The sequence below is a fragment of the Heterodontus francisci genome, chromosome X, assembly GCF_036365525.1.
Source record: "Heterodontus francisci isolate sHetFra1 chromosome X, sHetFra1.hap1, whole genome shotgun sequence".
NCBI lineage: Eukaryota > Metazoa > Chordata > Chondrichthyes > Heterodontiformes > Heterodontidae > Heterodontus > Heterodontus francisci.
Window position 1 is genome coordinate 14816060 of NC_090421.1, and position 19950 is coordinate 14836009.

At 42.6% G+C, this 19950-nt stretch overlaps 1 protein-coding gene across 2 annotated transcripts in view; it reads right to left on the reverse strand.

Annotated features, from left to right (window-relative positions):
- LOC137358561 (transmembrane protein 106C-like) overlaps nucleotides 1-16616 on the reverse strand; it is a 66145-nt gene extending 49529 nt beyond the window's left edge. For both annotated transcript variants that reach the window (XM_068024549.1, XM_068024548.1), the window contains exon 1: nucleotides 16367-16616. In XM_068024549.1, coding sequence (XP_067880650.1) covers nucleotides 16367-16568 — 202 coding nt within the window. In that variant the 5' untranslated portion in view covers nucleotides 16569-16616. The remainder of the gene's footprint in view (nucleotides 1-16366) is intronic.
- Nucleotides 16617-19950: the final 3334 nt, after the last annotated feature.

Genomic DNA, 19950 nt, shown 5'->3' on the forward strand with positions numbered 1-19950 from the left:
CCTAAGAGCAAGGTTTGTCAGAAATAGCTTAATTCATCATGGCCCAATTTGGTGGTCTTTATACTAGTCACCTCCAGCTGACCTCCCCTATAAGCAAGAGTTTCAAATACTTCTGCATAGTCATTAGCACCAATGAGGATTTAAAATTAAATAATTGAAGGTTTTCCATAAGGAAAAAAAAGCTGGTTGAATCAGTGGATACACAATTGGTTGACTGATGGTAACCACCTTCTAGGATGATCCCTGTACTAATAGGGTGGGAGTGGTAATGTCATTCAGGACCTCTCCATGAGAAATTTGAGACACACGGCAAGCATAGCATGCTTGGGAGAAACTGATGACCTTGTACCTTTTTTGCCTCATGTGTTGATTAATTGTTAGCCATGATTAGTTCACAACTCCATTTTTGTTTGTATAACTACACTACCAGGATGGTACAAGGTGAATTAGAATAACCTTTGTCTCTTATTGTCTTGCAATTTCTACATTTCTCAACACTCGTCATCTGAAAAATCATGAGCTTGCATTGGCCAGCAATTTGTAACCAGAATTCTTTTGCTTCATTTTCTGCAGTGTTAGGTTTCCCTTTTTTGTGGTGGAGAGGAGTGAAAAGTGATTTTACATCTGTATGTTTTGCCTTGAACTGAAGTAGTAGTATGTATTGAATAGTTTATCCACTTAAACTGAGTTGTCAGCTTAAATATAGTTGCTATTTTCCATTACTTTGTTCTACTTTCTATTGAACACATCAAGGCTGAAATTTTACTTTAGGGGTTTCTGGATGTTCTGCATGTGCTGGAGAGAGGAGATCCAAATTCATGCCAGGAGTTTGGACAGTATGTATAAACGAGCTGAAATGTAGCAGTTAAAACCAGCTGTGCTATGGAAAGTTGGCAAAGAAACTCAAGTACTGGATAGGGATTTCCTTAATATACTCAAGTGTTGGAGTTGCCAACTCATGAGATTTAATGCTGTATACTTCCTTTAGATGCCAAAGCAATTAAAGCAGCACAACACAATTGTGTACTGTTCATGCCACCTTAAAATATCTTTTAAGACAGACCAGTTTAACACTCAACTTAAAAAAAAAAATCAGACAGATCAAGATTATAGAAGAGGGTGGGCATTTGGCTCAGAAATCTGGAAAGCCAACCCCCATCCCCTGCAGAATTACTCAGTCTTAAATGATTCCAGGGTTTTTCTGTTCTCTACTTCTGAGCATTTAATTAATTGGAAGAACTTTCTAATATCAGGCTTATAACATGTAATTTAATGACTTGGATTCAAAACTAGTTGTCGCTGATCTCAAATTATTTTACCAAAAACATGAAACCATTTACCATCACCTACTACTCATGGGGCATCAAACCCCATTAGCTTGAATGATTAAAGTATAAACTAGAACGGATTTTAAAAAGTTGGAAAGGCCGCAGTTTTTTTTTTAAAAAGGGAAGCATATAATGCACAAGAAACTTCAACAGGAGCAGCCATACAATGCAGTTCAAAAAAATGTTAATACAAAACGGATTTATAATTATGGTCATACATATGGGAATGTAAAAGTTTAAAGCACAGAAAGCCATTAAGTCCATCACATTTGTGCTAGCTCTTTGCTGGTCTAGTCAAAAACTAATTCCACAGCCCTATTTTCCCCATAGTGCGGTATCATTTGTTTCAAATGTTTATCCACTTCTGCCTTAAAAGGAGGGGTCTCTGCAATCCAAGGGAACAATTCCTGAATCAAGAATGTTTTGGAAGATTATCACTAGATCAACAATTTTTCCACCTAGATTTAAACATCCTGGGATAGAAATCAAGTTCTGGAGATTCTTCCATTACCATTAAAATCTAGCAAGTTCCTGCCTCGATTTAATTTTACTTTTCATTGCATCTCTGGTACTTTATCCTCTTCCTGCACGAAGATCAAAACACTGGCCTGGATTTTGCAGTCAGTGGCAAAGCGATGGTGCATGCCACTGACCACGAAGAAAACTGTTCAAAGCTCTAGCGATGCAATGCAGACTTCCCCTTCCCAGACATCAGTTTGAATCTGATGCTAAGTTGGGGGGGAAGAAAAATCAAATGCCCAGGAATGGTGATGGGATCAAGCAGTCAAAAATCACACTGAAGTATTTTCAGACAGCAAGTAAAAACCATTGAATCCTTAACTTTTAAATTTTCTATTACAGGAGAGAGATATTCAGGCACACACAGGATTAAAAGGTAGAAGCTGAAAAATTTGACACATGGAATTTCACAATGGAGAAATTTGACAGTCAATTATAAAATTTTTTAGGGCCAGTAAGACTACTAAAGCAGCAATTATGACCCTAGTATGCCATTTAAAAAAAAAAATTAGTTACACTTCATTGAACAAGATTTAACTCTTTTTACCTCCAGCCCCAAGGTTTTTACAGTGATACCAAGAAAACAAGGGTGGAAATTCTCACCAGTTCAATCACTTCCAGTCTAGGGGGATTTCAAGTAAACACACCCTGGAGAAGCGCAGAGTCACAGAAATCAAAAGTTGCTGTTGATGTTTAACTGCACATGTGTGGACTCCCAAAGTTGTCAGATTCAGTCATTACTACTGAAAAATCCAACCCAAAATAACTAAACCTGCCATTTCCGGATTTTCAATTGCAATATATCCTACCTCTGTTTGGAGCCCACATTATCTTTAGTCACACTCGAATATACTGGTTAAAAACTTAGTACTGCTGTGAATACCAAGTTTTTTTTCCCTGATATTACCTTTTGTATCTATCTCTCTCCCAGTCCATGGAATTGCAACAGTTCTTTTGCTTTTGGACAAGCCCTTAACACTGGCTCTCTTTTTTTTTGTTGATTAAGGCTGTTTAGTTAAGTACAGCTCTTGCCCTTCAGGAATATGTACAGGACTTTTACTGTGCCAAATGCTTCTGAACACCTCCCACTCTTCATCTAACTTTCAGTTACTAGTTCTGCCCAGTTTACTGCAGTCAATTTCTGCCTCATCATGCTAAAGTCCACCTTATCTGAAATGTAAAGCATTTTGCGACTCACCTTTCTCCCTCAAACCCCACAAATTAATTCATGTTCTGGTCACTTAGCTAGTAGTTCCTCTGTTAAATTGACGACCAATACTGGCAGTCAAGGGTTGTTTTTGCGATTGGAAGCTTGTGACTGGTGGTGCACTGCAGGAATCGGTGCTGGGATCCTTGCTGTTTGTGGTTTACATTAATGATTTAGACGTGAATATAGGAGGTATGATCAGCAAGTTTGCAGAGGATAGGAAAATTAGAGGCGTCGTAAAGCGATTAGATTACAGGACGATAGATAGGCAGAGCAGTGGCAAATGGAATTTAATCCTGAGAAGTGTGAGGTGATGCATTTTGGGAAGACTAACAAGGCGAGGGAATATACAATGGATGGTAGGACCCTAGGAAGTACAGGTGGTCAGAGGGACCTTGGTGTACTTGCCCATAGATCACTGAAAGCAGCAGTACAGGTAGATAAGGTGGTTAGGAAAGCATATGGGATACTTGCCTTTATCAGCCGAGGCATAGAATACAAGAGCAGGGAGGTTATGATGGAGCTGTATAAAACACTAGTTAAGCCACAGCTGGAGTACTATGTACAGTTCTGGGCACCACACTATAGGAAAGATGTGATTGCACTGGAGAGGGTGCAGAGGAGATTCACCAGGATATTGCCTGGGCTGGAGTATTTCAGTTATGAAGAGAGACTGGATAGGCTGGGGTTGTTTTCCTTACAGCAGAGAAGGTTGAGGGGGGACCTGATAGTGGTATACAAAATTATGAGGGGCATAGATAGGAAGAAATTTTTTCCCTTAGCAGAGGGGGTCAATAACCAGGGGGCATAGATTTAATGCAAGGGGCAGGAGGTTTAGAGGGGATTTGAGGAAAAGTTTTTTCACCCAAAGGGTTGTTGGAATCTGGAACACTGCCTGAAGTGGTGGGAGAGGCAGGAATCCTCAACATTTTAGTATTTAGATGAGCACTTGAAACATCATAATATACAATGCTACGGGCCAAGTGCTGGAAAATGGGATTAGATTGGTGCTTGATGACCAGCACAGACAATGGGCTGAAGGGCCTGTTTCTGTGCTGTATAACTCTAGGACTCTGACTAATGGTTCACATAACAAAGAAACAGGCAAGGACCCAAAGGACTCCAAGCACTAACCACATAAGGATGTAGGTCTATTACAACTTAGCACACATTACCAAAGACAAAAAACCTCAAGTTAGTAAAACTCATTGTATTTGGAACAACTTTTTGAAACACAAAATTCACTGCCTTTGAGACTCTAGCAGTTCTTCTCCCAGTCTGTGAAAATTAAAGTCTCCCACTTGGCTTTTGCAACAAGCTTTTCCAACCTCCATGTTTATGCTTCCCATTACTTTGTTACTGGGAACAGGAGGTCTGTAGACAATTCCCAAAGTCTTGCATCCCAGAAGAGTGTTTCTGCTGCCTACTCACTTACAATATCCCCCTTTCTAATGGTGCAAGTGTATTTCATCAATAATGATACTCATCTACCAACTTCCCTGTCCTTTCTAAAGGTCTTCTGAATGAGTATATTTATCTCAGTCATACCCTTCACACAAAATCTGCACTTCTGATTTACTGGTTTTATTCTTTGCTACATACATTACTGTATAGAACCCTATTTGGGCAACAGACCATACTGTTTTCCCTCACATATTACACTCTAATTACTGGTTATAATTTCCAATATCTTATGATCTGGACTCCATACTCAGCCCTTTCTCATCTTCAGGCGATTTCTGCCAGAGCCCACCTCTCCTTTATTGGTTTAAAGCCCTTTCTACAACTCTATTTATCCTTTCAGCTGGACATTAGTCCCAGACTGGTTCAAGCACAGCCCATTCCAGTGGTACAGTTCCTTCCGGTCACAATACTAGTGCCAATGCCCCATAAAATGGAACCCTTTTTCACACCAAACCTTCAGCCATGTGTTTACTTCCCTAATCTGACTGGCTCCATGTCAATTTGCATATAGCTTCCATAATAAAAATCAAGATTACTACCCTTGAGGTCTTGCCTTTTAATTTAGCTCCAGATGTTTCCCTGCAGGATCTCCTCCTTGTTCTGTCCAGACATGGCCCACAGCACCTGGATCTTCCTCCTTTTTAGTCACATCACGATATCCAGAACAGATAAGGGAGAAGCTCAAGGAGAATAAACCACAACCGGCCAAACATTGTGACGGACTAGAACCTTTTCAGTTCAGTGGTAAAGGCAGAATCTAGAATAATGGGGTGTAAACTAGGTTAGAGAGGTGGAATATAGTGGTAAGCGAGGCAGTTGGAGGGGATGGTTGAGTTGAGAAGCTGCAACTAGGACCTGAGGAAAAGCCACCCATGAATGATAAATCAGTTTGCATAAGGGCCAGGAAAGGGAATGCAGTAGACAGAATGAGAACAGGAGACACATCTCGTGCACAAGATGAGCTTGTGGGGCAAGCAGAAGTAGAGCAAGACACTGTAGACAGCAATCCAAAGTTAGAGAAGGAGAAATTGTATGGATGGTCTTTTATCTTGGAGGTTAAAGAAACCAAAGAATTAGCAGCTCACATTTGGAAGGCAGAGGTAGTTGCAGTCATGGGAAGAGCAGAGGAATATATAGTTGTCCTCCAAAATAAACTTGGGAGCATGACATGGTTTTGACTTCAGAATGCAAAGCAGTTGTGCTGAGCAGTCAAGCCAGTTGCTGTTGGGGCTGGTGGTGGTGGAGTAAAGAGGGCAAGACACTATAGCCTAGGGTAGTTTATACACAAATAGAAACGAGAGAGGTTAAAAAAAAAGGTTTCCCCCCCCCCCCCAAAAAGCCATTTGCTAGTTTGAGGAACATGTTTGTGCATTCTTTTCACCAACTTCTACACTGAGGACTCACTTTTTATTTAGCAAAGCCCTGGTAGTTTCTCTCAATGTCCGAAAGTACTTTACATTCACATGAGTGAATCACTTTCAGGCGCATTGTACAAATCAATTTGCATACAAGATCTCAAACAGCAAGCGAGATTAAGGAAAGTTTGCAGGGTAGAATTTCTGCAGGGGTTCCCAAATTTATTTTAGAGATACAGCACTGAAACAACCACCCATTTATACTAATCCTACATTAATCCCATATTCCCTGCCACATCCCCACCCTAGGGGGGGCACTAGGATGGAGACCCTCCATCGTGTTGTGTGGCACTACCACACTAAATGGGATAGAGTCATAGAGAGATACAGCACTGAAACAGGCCCTTCGGCCCACCAAGTCTGTGCCGACCAACAACCACCCATTTATACTAATCCTACATTAATCCCATATTCCCTACCACATCCCCACCATTCTCCTACCACCTACCTACACTAGGGGCAATTTACAATGGCCAATTTACCTATCAACCTGCAAGTCTTTGGCTGTGGGAGGAAACCGGAGCACCCAGCAGAAACCCACACTGTCACAGGGAGAACTTGCAAACTCTGCACAGGCAGTACCCAGAACTGAACCCGGGTCGCTGGAGCTGTGAGGCTGCACCACCCTCCCATTATATCAGCAGAAACCTTTAGTGAAACTGCTGCTCAGCAACAATAAAACCCCATATTGGGTGAACCAGTTAATCTTTAACAATCACTAGGTCAAATACCAGAAACTCTCCCAAATGGAGAATAAATGCCAGCTTTGCTAGTGACACCCATATCCATACATTTAAAAAAATGACAAACAGCTTCATTGTCACTTTTAGATAACAGCTTTTCAAATCCTTCCATAAACTTCAGTTCATCTAAAACTTCACTGCCCATATTCTAAACCACAAGTCCCCATCACCCTTGTACTTACTACATTGGAAGCCCAGGTACCAATTTTAAAAAAAAGTGTTCAAATCCCTTTGCAGTCTCACCCCTCTCTAGGTCTGTAATCTCCTCCAGGTCAACAACCCTCATTTCTACATTCCTCCACTTCTGTCCACTGTGCATCCTGCCTCTTTGACCAAGCTTTTAGTCACCCCTCAAATATCCACCTTTGGGTTGACACCCATTTTGTTTGATTATGCTTCTGGTGAAGTACTTTTTTTTTTTTTAAAAAGTGATCAAAAAAGAGGTGCTATATAAAATGCAAAGATGTTGGAACTCCAATTTTCATTCTTGGAAACTATTTTGTAGATTTACACCCTTGCAATCTGAATTGGATAACATCTAGTATCAAGTTACCAAAATTATTCTAGGATCAAAAATCCCAAAATGCAATTGAATCCAGAGACAGCATAGTATGGAAGGTGGTTTTAGCAGCACATGTGCTATTAACTACTTCCAACTATTTAGCCCAAGTGGAAACAGAAAGTCTTGGCTGATGACCCAGATGTGGAATTAAGTTTAGCATCAAACAGAGCACCAAGGAACAAAAAAAATTGCTGCAGAGAGACAGGGGAATTAGGTTAGAAAATGGGTGGAGAACTTGCAAGTAGATATTTCAACAAAGGCAGCTGTACAGATGGTGTCAAATCTTAAGAAATTCATGAACTTCCTGCACTTGCATTGAAGGGCAGGTGGGGGGACAGGCAGCAGAGGAAAGGGACTGACGTGGTGGTTGGAAGTAGAAAGGTTTAAAATAAAAAAGGGGCCTGTCCTTGCAGGGGGATCTTGGAACAGCAAGTAGTTTTGGCTGACCAAAATCAAGCCAGATCTAGCTTGGGAGGACGAGGCCAGGATGTGCACCACGTACACAAGTTTCTACAGCCCTTGAACTGGAGGGAATACAAAAACAGCTGTGCGAGAGGGGATAAAAAGGCAGAGGAATGGAAGGTGCAATTTTTTGACTTAGACTAGGAAGTTTAAAAATACTTGACAGACTGAACAACCTCCTGAATCACAACAGAAGTGTAGAAGTGCCCAGTAAAGTAACTATGTTGCTTAACTTAATAGTTCAACAGGAACAGGTTTATCAATTTAAACAAACACCTTTACACAAGGTTAGTTTCTTGTGTTGTTAGAAATGTGGTGCAGAGGGAAAAAAAAAAATAACAGATGGGTGCAGAGACAGACTGCAGTTTTGTTCAATTATCTTTGGGGTCTTTGGAGTTCTTATGCGAAGACTGAACCCCACTCTAGTACAAGTGTGCTCATCAGCATCATAAAGCATGGTCAGATGTTTCAGTAAAATGCCTAGCAGTCTTTTCTAAATAATCCAGCATTGAGAAAAAAAATGCTTTCCTTTAGATAGTCTTGAGGAAAAAAGAAAATTCCATGCCAGCATACATCATGCTGGGTCTGTGGGAACACTGGCAGTATTGGCCTGAACAACCTAACCTGTTCTCAATTCACATTTCACTTCCATTCAACATCCTTAGGGAAGGTCACACTGACTTTATAGTTACAAAAAACAACCGAAGAAAGGAACATCCCCGTTTTCTTTTTACAAAAAACAGGAATAGCGCACCACTGAAGCTTTTTAAATAGCTGGAAAGGTCAATTTCATTTGATAGAATCATCTTGCTAGAAAAACCTTTTTAAGCATTTGCAGCCACTGCTAAGGTCACACTTCCTTTAACTCCACTAGTCAGCAGAATGGCACACAAAAATGGTATTAAGTCTCAAATTATTCAAAAAGGCAGTGATTCAAATTGCTAAACAAATACCTATGACTTCGTAATATGATCAGTGTTTGCTCATGCTGCTTAAACATGCAAAGATTGTCCAGACACAACACAATGGCCACACCTTAGCAAGGATAGATACTATTCAGTGATTTTCACCACTTAATTCTAAATGTTGGAATATTCCAACATGCATGAAGAAATTCTTTCCTTAAATTAATTTTAAAAAACACTACAAGTTGCAACAGTTTTGCTGCTTTTACAAGCAAAATGTTTTTCCACTAAACATTAAAACAAGCAACTGAGATAAGAATAACCTTCTGCCATAATCTGATTAACTGCAACAAACCCCCATGTGTACTGATGGTACAACTTTGGAGCAGTGAGACTCGACCAGCAATCCTCCACCAAATCACAATTGGAACAGTTTAGGACTAAACATATCAACCAAATATACAAGAACTACTCCTGCATCAATTCAAAATTTCAGTGCTGAAACTGCAGTAGCACTAAAACTCAAATTCAGATTCAACAATCACCTCTCTCACTTCACCATGAAGAACAGATTACATTACAAGAAGCCCAACTTCTGGGCATCTCATTGCAAGTCTCCCCACGCCCAGGCACAAATTCATACCTGAATTAGCTTCCTCTGCCTACAAGCTGCTGTCTGAATTAAATAAGTTAAAAAATAGATAACCACTTCCCATGCATGCAGTCACGGCCTTCCTCGTACTATGTAATCTCCATCCTGTTGCACAAGGTACATACCACAGAACACAGTGAGCAGTAAAATGACACTTGCAATTGTTTGGTAGTCATGCATCAGTTTAAATTTCTCACTACAGGCCCTCAGATGGCTTTGAGGGGGCAGGGGTGGTGAAGTTGGTCAATAAAGAGCACAAACAGAAAGCCACATTGTTACATTGCTGGTCTGTACAGGCAGGCTGAACATGCAGCCAAAAGGTAGGCAGGGCTAGAAAAAACAGGCAGCATTTATGTCTGCCAGTAGCAGTGATGGGAGTCTTGCTAAAGACAGCAGTGCTAGTTATTTACATAACAGCATGGTGATGTCAACGACCATTACAATGAACACCAGGCACTTATTTCTAGAAATAAGTGGCTTTCAGAGACAGACAAAAAAAATTAGAACCAAAAAAATCAAATATGTACAGAGATTTTACCACCACCTGCTTGTTCAGAACTCATTTGCCTTCTGCTCCAAACCCTCTACTTTATATTTTTAAAAAAGACCCTCAAGAACCCTGACTGCTGGATCACCTGAAGCATTAACTAGTCACAACCAACCCAGAACCCTACATCTCAGCATCTCTTGCCCCCAACCCATTTGGCTAAGAGGCCTATCTCCTGTTCACTTAAAACCCAGTCCCACTAAACTCCTACTTCACATAACTGCTCTTCCTTGCCCCAATGCTACCCACCAATATAAAAATGTTTTGTTTTATTATGCAATGTTTGAAAAGGAGGGGAACTATTTTGGTATAGCTCTCCTTCCTTTCAAATATAGCATAACACCTCAAAAAAAACCCTTCTTACCAAAGTTCTTGAGACACTTCTCAGCTCCATGTCTTTCTCTTTACGACGCCAGTTAAATCCTTCAAATTGTTTTTTTTTTACTCCATATAGCATAGAATCAATCACCACAAGCAACATGCAATATTATTTTTAGACGTACCTGTAGCATGGCATTGTACATCACATCTACTATTGTCCAACTCAGGTGGGACTGTCCTCACCCATTCCACTCTTACCCATCTGATCAATCACAGCAGAGTATTGGCTTTACTTCCCAACCCTGCATTGACACCTACAAGATTTCCCCCCCCCCCCCCCCCACTCCACTCTTTGTCTATACACATTGACCAGATGTGTGTAGATGATGTCAACAGGAAGCATCCACATACATGCGGATGACATCCAGCTTTACTGATCCACCACTTCCTTTAATCTCTATCTCTGGATCTGCGAAACCACTCAGCTGGCATCCAATCTTGCAGGAACGAGCCTCTACTGCCTCCAGCTGAATAAATATTGGGAGGGCAGTCTTCAGCTCCCCATTACTGACCAGCAAACTGCCTCAGCTTCAAAAAGATTTCAGTGCCCTTAAAAATCAACCCCAAGCAGAGTTTCCCTCCCTATATCCTGCCCATCACAAATAAAACTCAATTATATCTCCCACCTCTGCTAGTCAGATAAACCCTCATCCATGCCTTTACCATCTGCAGACTTGATTAATGAACAAAACATATACTGCAGATGCTGGTAACATGAAACAAACAGAAAAATGATGGAAACAACTGTCGAGAACAAGTCAATGTCTCAGGTACAGAACCCTTCTTCAGAACAGCAAGAGGTCACCAGTGACCAACATTTTAAAAAAAAAAAGGGAAAAAAAATGTGGTGGGGGCAGCAGAAACAACCAGACACAGGAAAATAAATAGAATGACCTGTACAGTGCATCCTCCTCCATAAACTTCTGCTACTCATATCCTATCTAGCACCAGGTCTTGCTGACCAATCATGGGCCTACATTGATCCCATCTCTCCATTGTCTCAAACTTAAAATTCTTGTCGTAAATCTGAAAATCCCTATGGTTTCTCTCCCCTCACACACCTTTCAACTGCTCCCGATTCCAGCCTCTTAACACCCCATGCATTTCCAACCCTCCTCGCCCAACCCATTGTGCACAATGCCTTCAGGTCATTGACTTAAAACATTAAATGTTTTGTCTCTACAGATACTGCCAGACCTACTGAGTATTTCCAGCATCAGTGATCTTTTATAGTGCCTTCAGTCACCTGGGTTCTACTCCAAAGTAGACTTCCCAAACAACTAGAAACAAAAGCTCTTTTTGCATAAACTTTTGGTTACAACTCATTCTCTTAATAGTGCCCTTCTTCATGGCTAACCTCTTCCAGCCCCAGATCGCTGCATTCCTCCAATTCTGGTCTCCTGCACATCCATAAAATTTAAACCACTCCACCACTGGCAGTCATGCTTTCAGCTGCCTTGGCCCCAAGCTCTGGAATTCCCTCCCTAAAGCCCTTTCCTCTTCAAGACACTCTTGAAGACCTACATCTGATCAAGCTCTTTATACCAAGTGTTAATTTTGTTTGACAATACTCAAGTACCTAGGGACATTTTATTCTTTAAAAAAGGTACACTGCAAATGCCAGTTATTGCACGTGTTCCTAAACTACCCTTTTGCTTTCTAGCATGTTACTTGACTACATGGACGACTGCAAATTTTCAACTTAATTGCTGCTCATGTGCAAAAACAAAAATTAAGAGGCTTGCTTAACATATTTAAACTGAAACCCCTGGCAGACAAGAAAAGCTACACTAACTTCTAATCTACATCAATTTATAAAAGTCTTAGCTCAATACAAAAAGATATTGAAGAGCACCTACAAGGACACCCTGAGCAAGACCAGCTAGATCGTTCCTTAGTTAAAAATGGCAAACCAAGGTCAGACACAACAGGCTTTTAGAAAAAAAAGACTTGCATTTATATAGCACCTTTCCTAACCCAAGGAGCCTGATTCACAACAACTTGTATTTGTATAGCATCTTTAATGTAATAAAAGATGACAAAGCATTTCACAGGAGCAGAAGAACAAAATATGACACCGAGTCACAGCAAGGGATTAGGTCAAATTGGCCAGAGGTAGGTTTTAAAAGGAGTCTTAAAAAGGAGGGAATTCCAGAACTCAAGGCTGAGACAACTGAAGGAGGAAACAGAGATGGAGGGGAGAGGCTATGGAGGGACCTGAAAGCAAAGATGAGAATTTTTAAAAAAGCCAAGACATTGCTTAACCAGGAACCAACATAGGTTAAAAAGCACAAGAGTGATGGGTGAAAGGGGCTTGGTGCAAGTTAAGACATGGGTTGTAGTTTTGGATGATCTCAAGTTTAGGGAGGTTAGAACATGAGACACCAGCCAGGAGTGCGTTGGAATAGTCAGGTCTAGGGAGGTAACAAAGGCACGAATGAGTGTTTCAGCAGATGAGCTGAGGCAGGGGAGACAGGGGCAAAGTCAGGCAATGTTACTCCGATGGAAATAGTCTTCGTGATGGCACAAATGTGTGGTCAGAAACTCCTCTTGGAGTCAAATAGAACACTAAGATTGCCAATAGTTTGGTTTAGTCTCAGTCTGTTGCCAGGGAGAGGGACTGAGTCAGTAGCTAAGGAACAGAGCTTGGAGCAGAGGGTGAAAACAATGGCTTCAGTCTTCCCAATAGATTAATTGGAGGATATTTCTGCTCATCCACTACTGGATGTTGAATAAGCAGTCTGATAATTTAGCAACAGTGGAAGAGTTGAGAGAAGTGGTGGTGAAGTAGAGCTGGGTGTCATCAGCATACCATGAAAACTATTGGTGTGCTTTCGGATGATGTACATGCTACCCCTCAGCGACATGAGAAATAAGAGGGGCCAAGAACAGATCTCTGGGAGACACCAGAGGTAACAGTACAGGAAAAGAAGCCATTGCATGTGATACTCTGGATACAATTAAAAATAGATAAGAATGGAATCAGGCAAGTGCAGTCCCACCCAGCTGGACAACAGTGTTGGAGGAGGATGGTGTGGTCAACTGCATCAAAGGCTACAGACAGGTCAAGGAGGATGAGGGAAAGTTTACCTTGGTCACAATCACAGAAAAGTCACAAACATCAAGATTGTTTCAGTCCTGGGGCAAGGGCACAGGGGTAGTGTCCCAGGCCCAACCATCTTCAGCTGCTTCATCAATGACCTTCCCTCCATCATAAGGTCAGAAGTGGGGATGTTCGCTGATGATTGCACAATGTTCAGCACCATTCACAACTCCTCAGATACTGAAGCAGTCAGTGTAGAAATGCAGCAAGACCTGGACATCATCCAGACTTGGGCTGATGTGTGGTGTAAATGTTACTTGCCACTTAAGTGCCAGGCAATGACCATCTCAAACAAGAGAGAGAATCTCTAACCATTACCCTTTGACATTCAATAGCATTACCATCGCCAAATCCCCCACTAATACCCTAAGGACTACCACTGACCAGAAACTGAACTGCAGTAGCCATATAAATACCATGGCTACAAGAGCAGGTCAGAGGCTAGGAATCCAGAGGTCTGTAACTCACCTCCTGACTCCCCAAAGCTTGTCCACCATCTATAAAAAGGCACAAGTCAGGAGTGTGATGGAATACTCTCCACTTGCCTGGATGGTTACAGCTCCAATAACACAAGAAGCTCAACACCATCCAGGACAAAGCATTCTGCTTGATTCACTCCGTCCATCACCAATGCAGTAGCAGCAGTGTGTACCATCTACAAGATGCACTGCAGCAACATACCAAAGCTCCTTAGACAGCACCTTCCAAACCTGCAAGCTCTACCAACTAGAAGGACAAGGACAACAAATGCATGGGAACACCACCTGCACATCCCCTTCCAAGGCACACACTATCCTGAGAGCAAGCAAGCGAAAACACCAGAGCCAGAGAGAGAAAGGCCAACAAGAGAGTAGGATGGGGCAATTGGGTTGCTACTTGTAATAAGCCAGCACAGAGTGCCTTGATGAGCTCATTGGAGGATGCCAAGAATCAGTCACAAAGGAAATCTGCAGGCTTATCCAAGAGGGAGTCAAGCCCGAGAGGCCAGCAAGAGCAGGAAGGTTGAAGAATACCAAAGGGTTGGGGTAGGGTACTGGGAGGGCAGAGTATCAGAGTAGAGAAGTAAAAAAGAACAATGACAATAGAAGGGAGAGGTCGAGAAAAAAAAAGTTGAAGAACAAAAGTGGAAATAGGGCTCAGGTCCAGAGCAGCAGCCAAAATGCACATGGACTCAGGGGAAGCTCAAGTTATAGGTCTGGTTACATAAAAACCAGATAGTCAACAGAAAATAAGTAGGAGACAATAAAGGAGTCCAGAGTTAAAGTCAGAGGTTGCGTGGTGGGATAACAATGACATAGGTTGGGTTACAGGTAATGAAATACATTACAACAGTGACTACACTTCAGATGCATGAAGCATAGCAGGAATTTCAAAATGGCTACAACACAGAAGGATTCAGCATGTCATGTCTGTACCAGCTCTCTGCAAGAGCAACTCACCTAGTCCCACTCACCTGCTTTTTCCCCATAGCCCTGCAAATTCTCAATTATCCAGTTCTCTTGAAAGCCTTGACTGAATCTGCATCTACCACACTCAGGCAGTGCATTTCAGATTCTAACTACTCAATGCATAAAAACATTCTCTCATGTCACTGTTGCTTCTTTTGCCAATCACCTTAAATAGGGGCAGCGCAGTGGTTAGCACCGCAGTCTCACAGCTCCAGGGACCCGGGTTCGATTCCGGGTACTGCCTGTGTGGAGTTTGCAAGTTCTCCCTGTGTCTGCGTGGGTTTTCTCCGGGTGCTCCGGTTTCCTCCCACAAGCCAAAAGACTTGCAGGTTGATAGGTAAATTGGCCATTATAAATTGTCACTAGTATAGGCAGGTGGTAGGGAAATATAGGGACAGGTGGGGATGTTTGGTAGGAATATGGGATTAGTATAAATGGGTGGTTGATGTTCGGCACAGACTCAGTGGGCCGAAGGGCCTGTTTCAGTGCTGTATCTCTAATCTAATCTAATCTAGTGTCTTCTGGATCCTTCAGCCTATGGGAATAGTTTCCACCTATCTACTCTGTCCAGACCACTCATGATTTTGAGCACCTCTATCAAATCTCCCCCAAGGAGAAAGAGCCCCAGCTTCTCCAACCTAACCATATAACTGAAGCTCCTCATCCCTGGAACCATTTTTATGAATATTTTCTGCACCCCCTCAAATGCCTAAACATACTTATGAAAAGGTAGTGCCCAGAAATAGGCCAAACCAGTGTTTTATACAAGTTTATTACAACCTCCTTGTTTTTGATCCCATATGCTTTATTAACTTTCACAACCTGCCCTGAAATCTTCATTTGTGCACATATACTCCAGATTCCTCTGCTCCTACAGCCCCTTTAAAATTCTTCCTAGCAAAATAAAAATCACTCCACTGCATTAACATTTGCCCACCCACCAAAGTCTTGGACATTTATCACTATCCTCCTCACAGTTCACAATAGTTACAAATTGTCAGCTACAAATGTTGAAATTGCACCCTGTACACCAAAGTCTGCATCATTAATATAAATCAAGAAAAGCATGGATCCCAACACCAAACCCTGGAGAACCCCACCAATTTGCAAAGTCCAACAGCAATGTTATAACCAATTTCCATGATTTTGGCTGGGTGGTAAACACCAGCTCATACACGACGGAGAAATTCCGTGTTCTTCAAAATAGTGCCATACATTCATCCAACGGTAGACGGTTGAACATCGCATTCAAACAAAAAACTGCCCTTCCAACTGGGCAGTACTCCCTGCACCTCTGACAATGCTGCACTCCCTCAGCATTGTGTCAGCCTAGATTTTGCGCTCAATCGCTGGAGTGCGACTTGAACCCATAACTTTCGGTCTCGGAGGCGAGAGTGCTACCAACCGAGACACAGCTGACAATTATACATGAGACCGTTGACCCCACCACACCCTCCATCAACTACAACGGATATGCTTGGGCACCAAAAATGTTGTATTTAGAAGCTGCACTAGTGGTGGGATCGGAAAGCAGTTACATCTTAGTGTTAAAGGCAGCCCTGAGGAGGGGGGGGGGGGGGTGGTGGTTCAGGAGACGCTAACGGCTCCTCAGCCGCCGCCGAACAGTTACCTTTCGGGATGCGGCCGGTGCCTTGGCAAGTCGGACAGGTGACACTGTCTTTGCCGGTGAATTCCACATAAGGAAAGCGCGCGATGTCCTCCTGTCGGTCCTCACTGTCTCCCAATAAATCTTCACTAATATCAGAGTCCAGAACCCGCTCTTTCCGCCGACCGCCTCGACCAGCTCGAGCTGAAAACTGCGAACCCATCATTGCGCGCGCATCACCTACCCCCGCCACAAGCGTGCTCTTTATACAGCGGATGCCGCCCTGCTTTGGAAAACCCTACGTGCGCGAGTCCGGCCCGTGACGTAATGACGTAAACCCTTGGGCGACCTGCATCGCCTTTACCTGTACAATGCTGTCAGCGTTTCAATTGCTTAACCTTTTTCCTGAATGCTTGAAAGTCGGATCCTCTATTAGCTAACCTGGCCCACCATAGATAACAAGCTGAGTGGACAGGAAAGGTTTATGATTCAGTCACTGAGTGTCTTAGTGGGGTAGACTTTCTGCTTTGGACACAGAATTGCGCCCAAAAGGCACTTGAAATGGTGCTGGTTGGGTTATAGTTCAATTCTCTACTAAAAGTCATTTGCATAATCACAAACGTAAAATTTTCCATGAACCAGCGCAAGCGAGCAGTCTAAAAGAACGTAATTGCTTCTATTCTTTCCATTCAAAAGTACTCCTTGATGTATTTAGTGCAGTTTTATTAATACAATTGAAAATGGGTTTATCAGCATATTTTAGCAGGTAGCAGGATCTGCACATGGTGAGTCACTGAACACAAGTGGCCTGCAGCCCTGGGAAGGGAAAAGGTGCCAACTCCCTGGAGGGCAAGGCCACCCATGAGTTCTGCTGCAGAGGACTCAGATGAGGACTCCGATGGGGGGGTATACAGGAGAATGCTGATGAGCATGCACATTGAAATGCTTGATGCATTGGCAAGCCTGCCAGAAAACTTGCTGTCACTGTCAAGAAGCATCGAGCTTAGCACCCATGCTTTGCAGTGTGGAGGTGGCGGAAAACTCCCTGACAGCGCTTGTGGACCCAACTATGATGGCTGATGTCTCAGCCTCCACTGCAGCACAAGCAGAAGCCACCCAATGTCTGAGTGCTGCAGTGGTAGCTCAGACCGAGTTCATGCAATCTCAGCTTGTTGCCATGCGAGTGCAGCTTGCTACCATGCAAGTTCAGACTGCTGCCATCATAACTGCAGATACCAGTGCTCAAATAATAGAAGTTCAAGAAGGCCTATCGCCACCTTGTCAAGTAACTACAATGTGCAATAAATGCCAGCCTTGCCAGCAACGCCTACAACTCAAGAATGAATAAAATCAAATTGATCCACGCTTGCTGAGAACAGCTTATCTATGTGTATCTGAAATATAGATTCTTTTTCTCAAAGTGCAAATGAGTTACTTCTGTCTAGCTGGACCATTTAACAATTCTTAGACACAAAGTGGGTACATCAGGTTTTTTTCGTGAATCTCCACTTTGTCAGGAATGAGCTCGAACTAGTGGAATCACTCAATGAGTGTCTGATATCATGCATACACTTTGCTCACGGATGTTGGTCCAAAATAAGAATATTACTTCTATAACATGAGAATCTTGACACATTTTATTCTTTTGTAACAGATGTAAGTGAGCCACTCTGACCTTTCTATCTTTTGTATTGGACTTTTGCTTAAGCTATTTTATTTTTCAAACCTAATTCATAATTGTAGCCTGGAATATATCGAATTACATCGCAATCACAACATGGAAATAGACTGATCAGCCCAACTAGTCCGTGTTGGTGTTCATCACCCACACGAGCAGTATCCTAATCTCATGTTCCCATCCTGTTCCCACATCCCTTTATTCTTCTTTCCATTAACCACTGATCTAGTCTATTCTTAAATGTTGTTTCAAACACTAACTCTCATAGTGCATTCCACAACCCTCTGTGCAAAAAGGTTTATCCTACTGTCCATAGAAAGGAGACTTACATTTAAGCTTACATCTATATCCTTTTGTCCTAGACCCCTCAACCACTGGAAACAGCCTGTTTCTATCTACTGTGTCCTATTCTTTCACAATTTTAAAGATTAGCAAATCACCTTGTAGTCGCCTCTGTTCTTGTGAAAACAACTTCAATATTTCAAGTCTTTCTTCATATCTATATTTCTTCATACCAGGCAACCGCTTAATGAATCTATACTATCTTTTTCCTATCTTTTGGCCTCCTTGTCTCGAGAGACAATGGGTAAGCGCCTAGAGGTGGTCAGTGGTTTATGGAGCAGTGCCTGGAGTGGCTATAAAGGCCACCTCTAGAGTGACAGACTCGTCCACAGGCGCTGCAGATAAAATTGGTTGTCGGGGCTGTTACACAGTTGGCTCTCTCCTTACAATTCTGTCACTTTTCCTGCCAACTGCTAAGTCTCTTCAACTCGCCACTCTTTAGCCCCACCTTTACAGCTGTCTGCCAGCTCTGGCGATCACTGGCAACTGACTCCCACGACCTGTAATCAATGTCGCAGGACTTCAAATCACGTTTGCAGACGTCTTTAAAGTGGAGACATGGATGGCCGGTGGGTCTGATACCAGTGGCGAGCTCACTATACAATGTGTCCTTGGGGATCCTACCATCTTCCATGCGACTCACGTGGCCAAGCCATCTCAAGCGCCGCTGACTCAGTAGTGTGTATAAGCTGGGGATGTTGGCCGCCTCGAGGACTTCTGTGTTGGAGATACGGTCCTGCCACCTGATGCCAAGGATTCTCCGGAGGCAGCGAAGATAGAATGAGTTGAGACGTCGCTCTTGGCTGACATACGTTGTCCAGGCCTCGCTGCCGTAGAGCAAGGTACTGAGGAGACAGGCTAGAAACACTTGGACTTTTGTGTTCCGTGTCAGTGCGCCATTTTCCCACACCTACTTGGCCAGTCTGGACATAGCAGCAGACACCTTTCCCATGCGCTTGTTGATTTCTGCATCTAGACACAGGTTACTGGTGATAGTTGAGCCTAGGTAGGTGAACTCTTGAACCACTTTCAGTGTGTGGTCACCAATATTGATGGATGGAGCATTTCTGACGTCCTGTCCCATGATGTTCGTTTTCTTGTGGCTGATGGTTAGGCCTGTCGATGAGACTCTGCAGACACTCTTCAGTGTGGGATGTTAAAGCAGCATCGTAAGCAAAGAGGAGTTCCCTGATGAGGACTTTCCGTACTTTGGACTTCGCTCTTAGTCTATAGCTCCTACCATAAAAGGTAATATTCCATTAGCTTTTTTAATGACCTTGTCAACTTAATGTTCTGTTTTTAATATTTTGTACATCCAAACCTCTAAACTCTCTGCTCTTCCACATCACCCAGCCTTCCCCCATTCAATGCATAATTATTACTTTTAACTAAACGCCACCACTTCACATTTACTGGCATCAAATTCCATTCAATACTTTTTTGCCTATTCCACCAACTTATCAATATCCCCTTGCAGTTTCCTTTGGTCCTGAGCATTACTTATATGCCTATATTTCAGTATCATCTCCAAATTTAGAGACCACTATCTTTCAGCCCCATGTCCAAATCATTGATGCACATAGTGAAC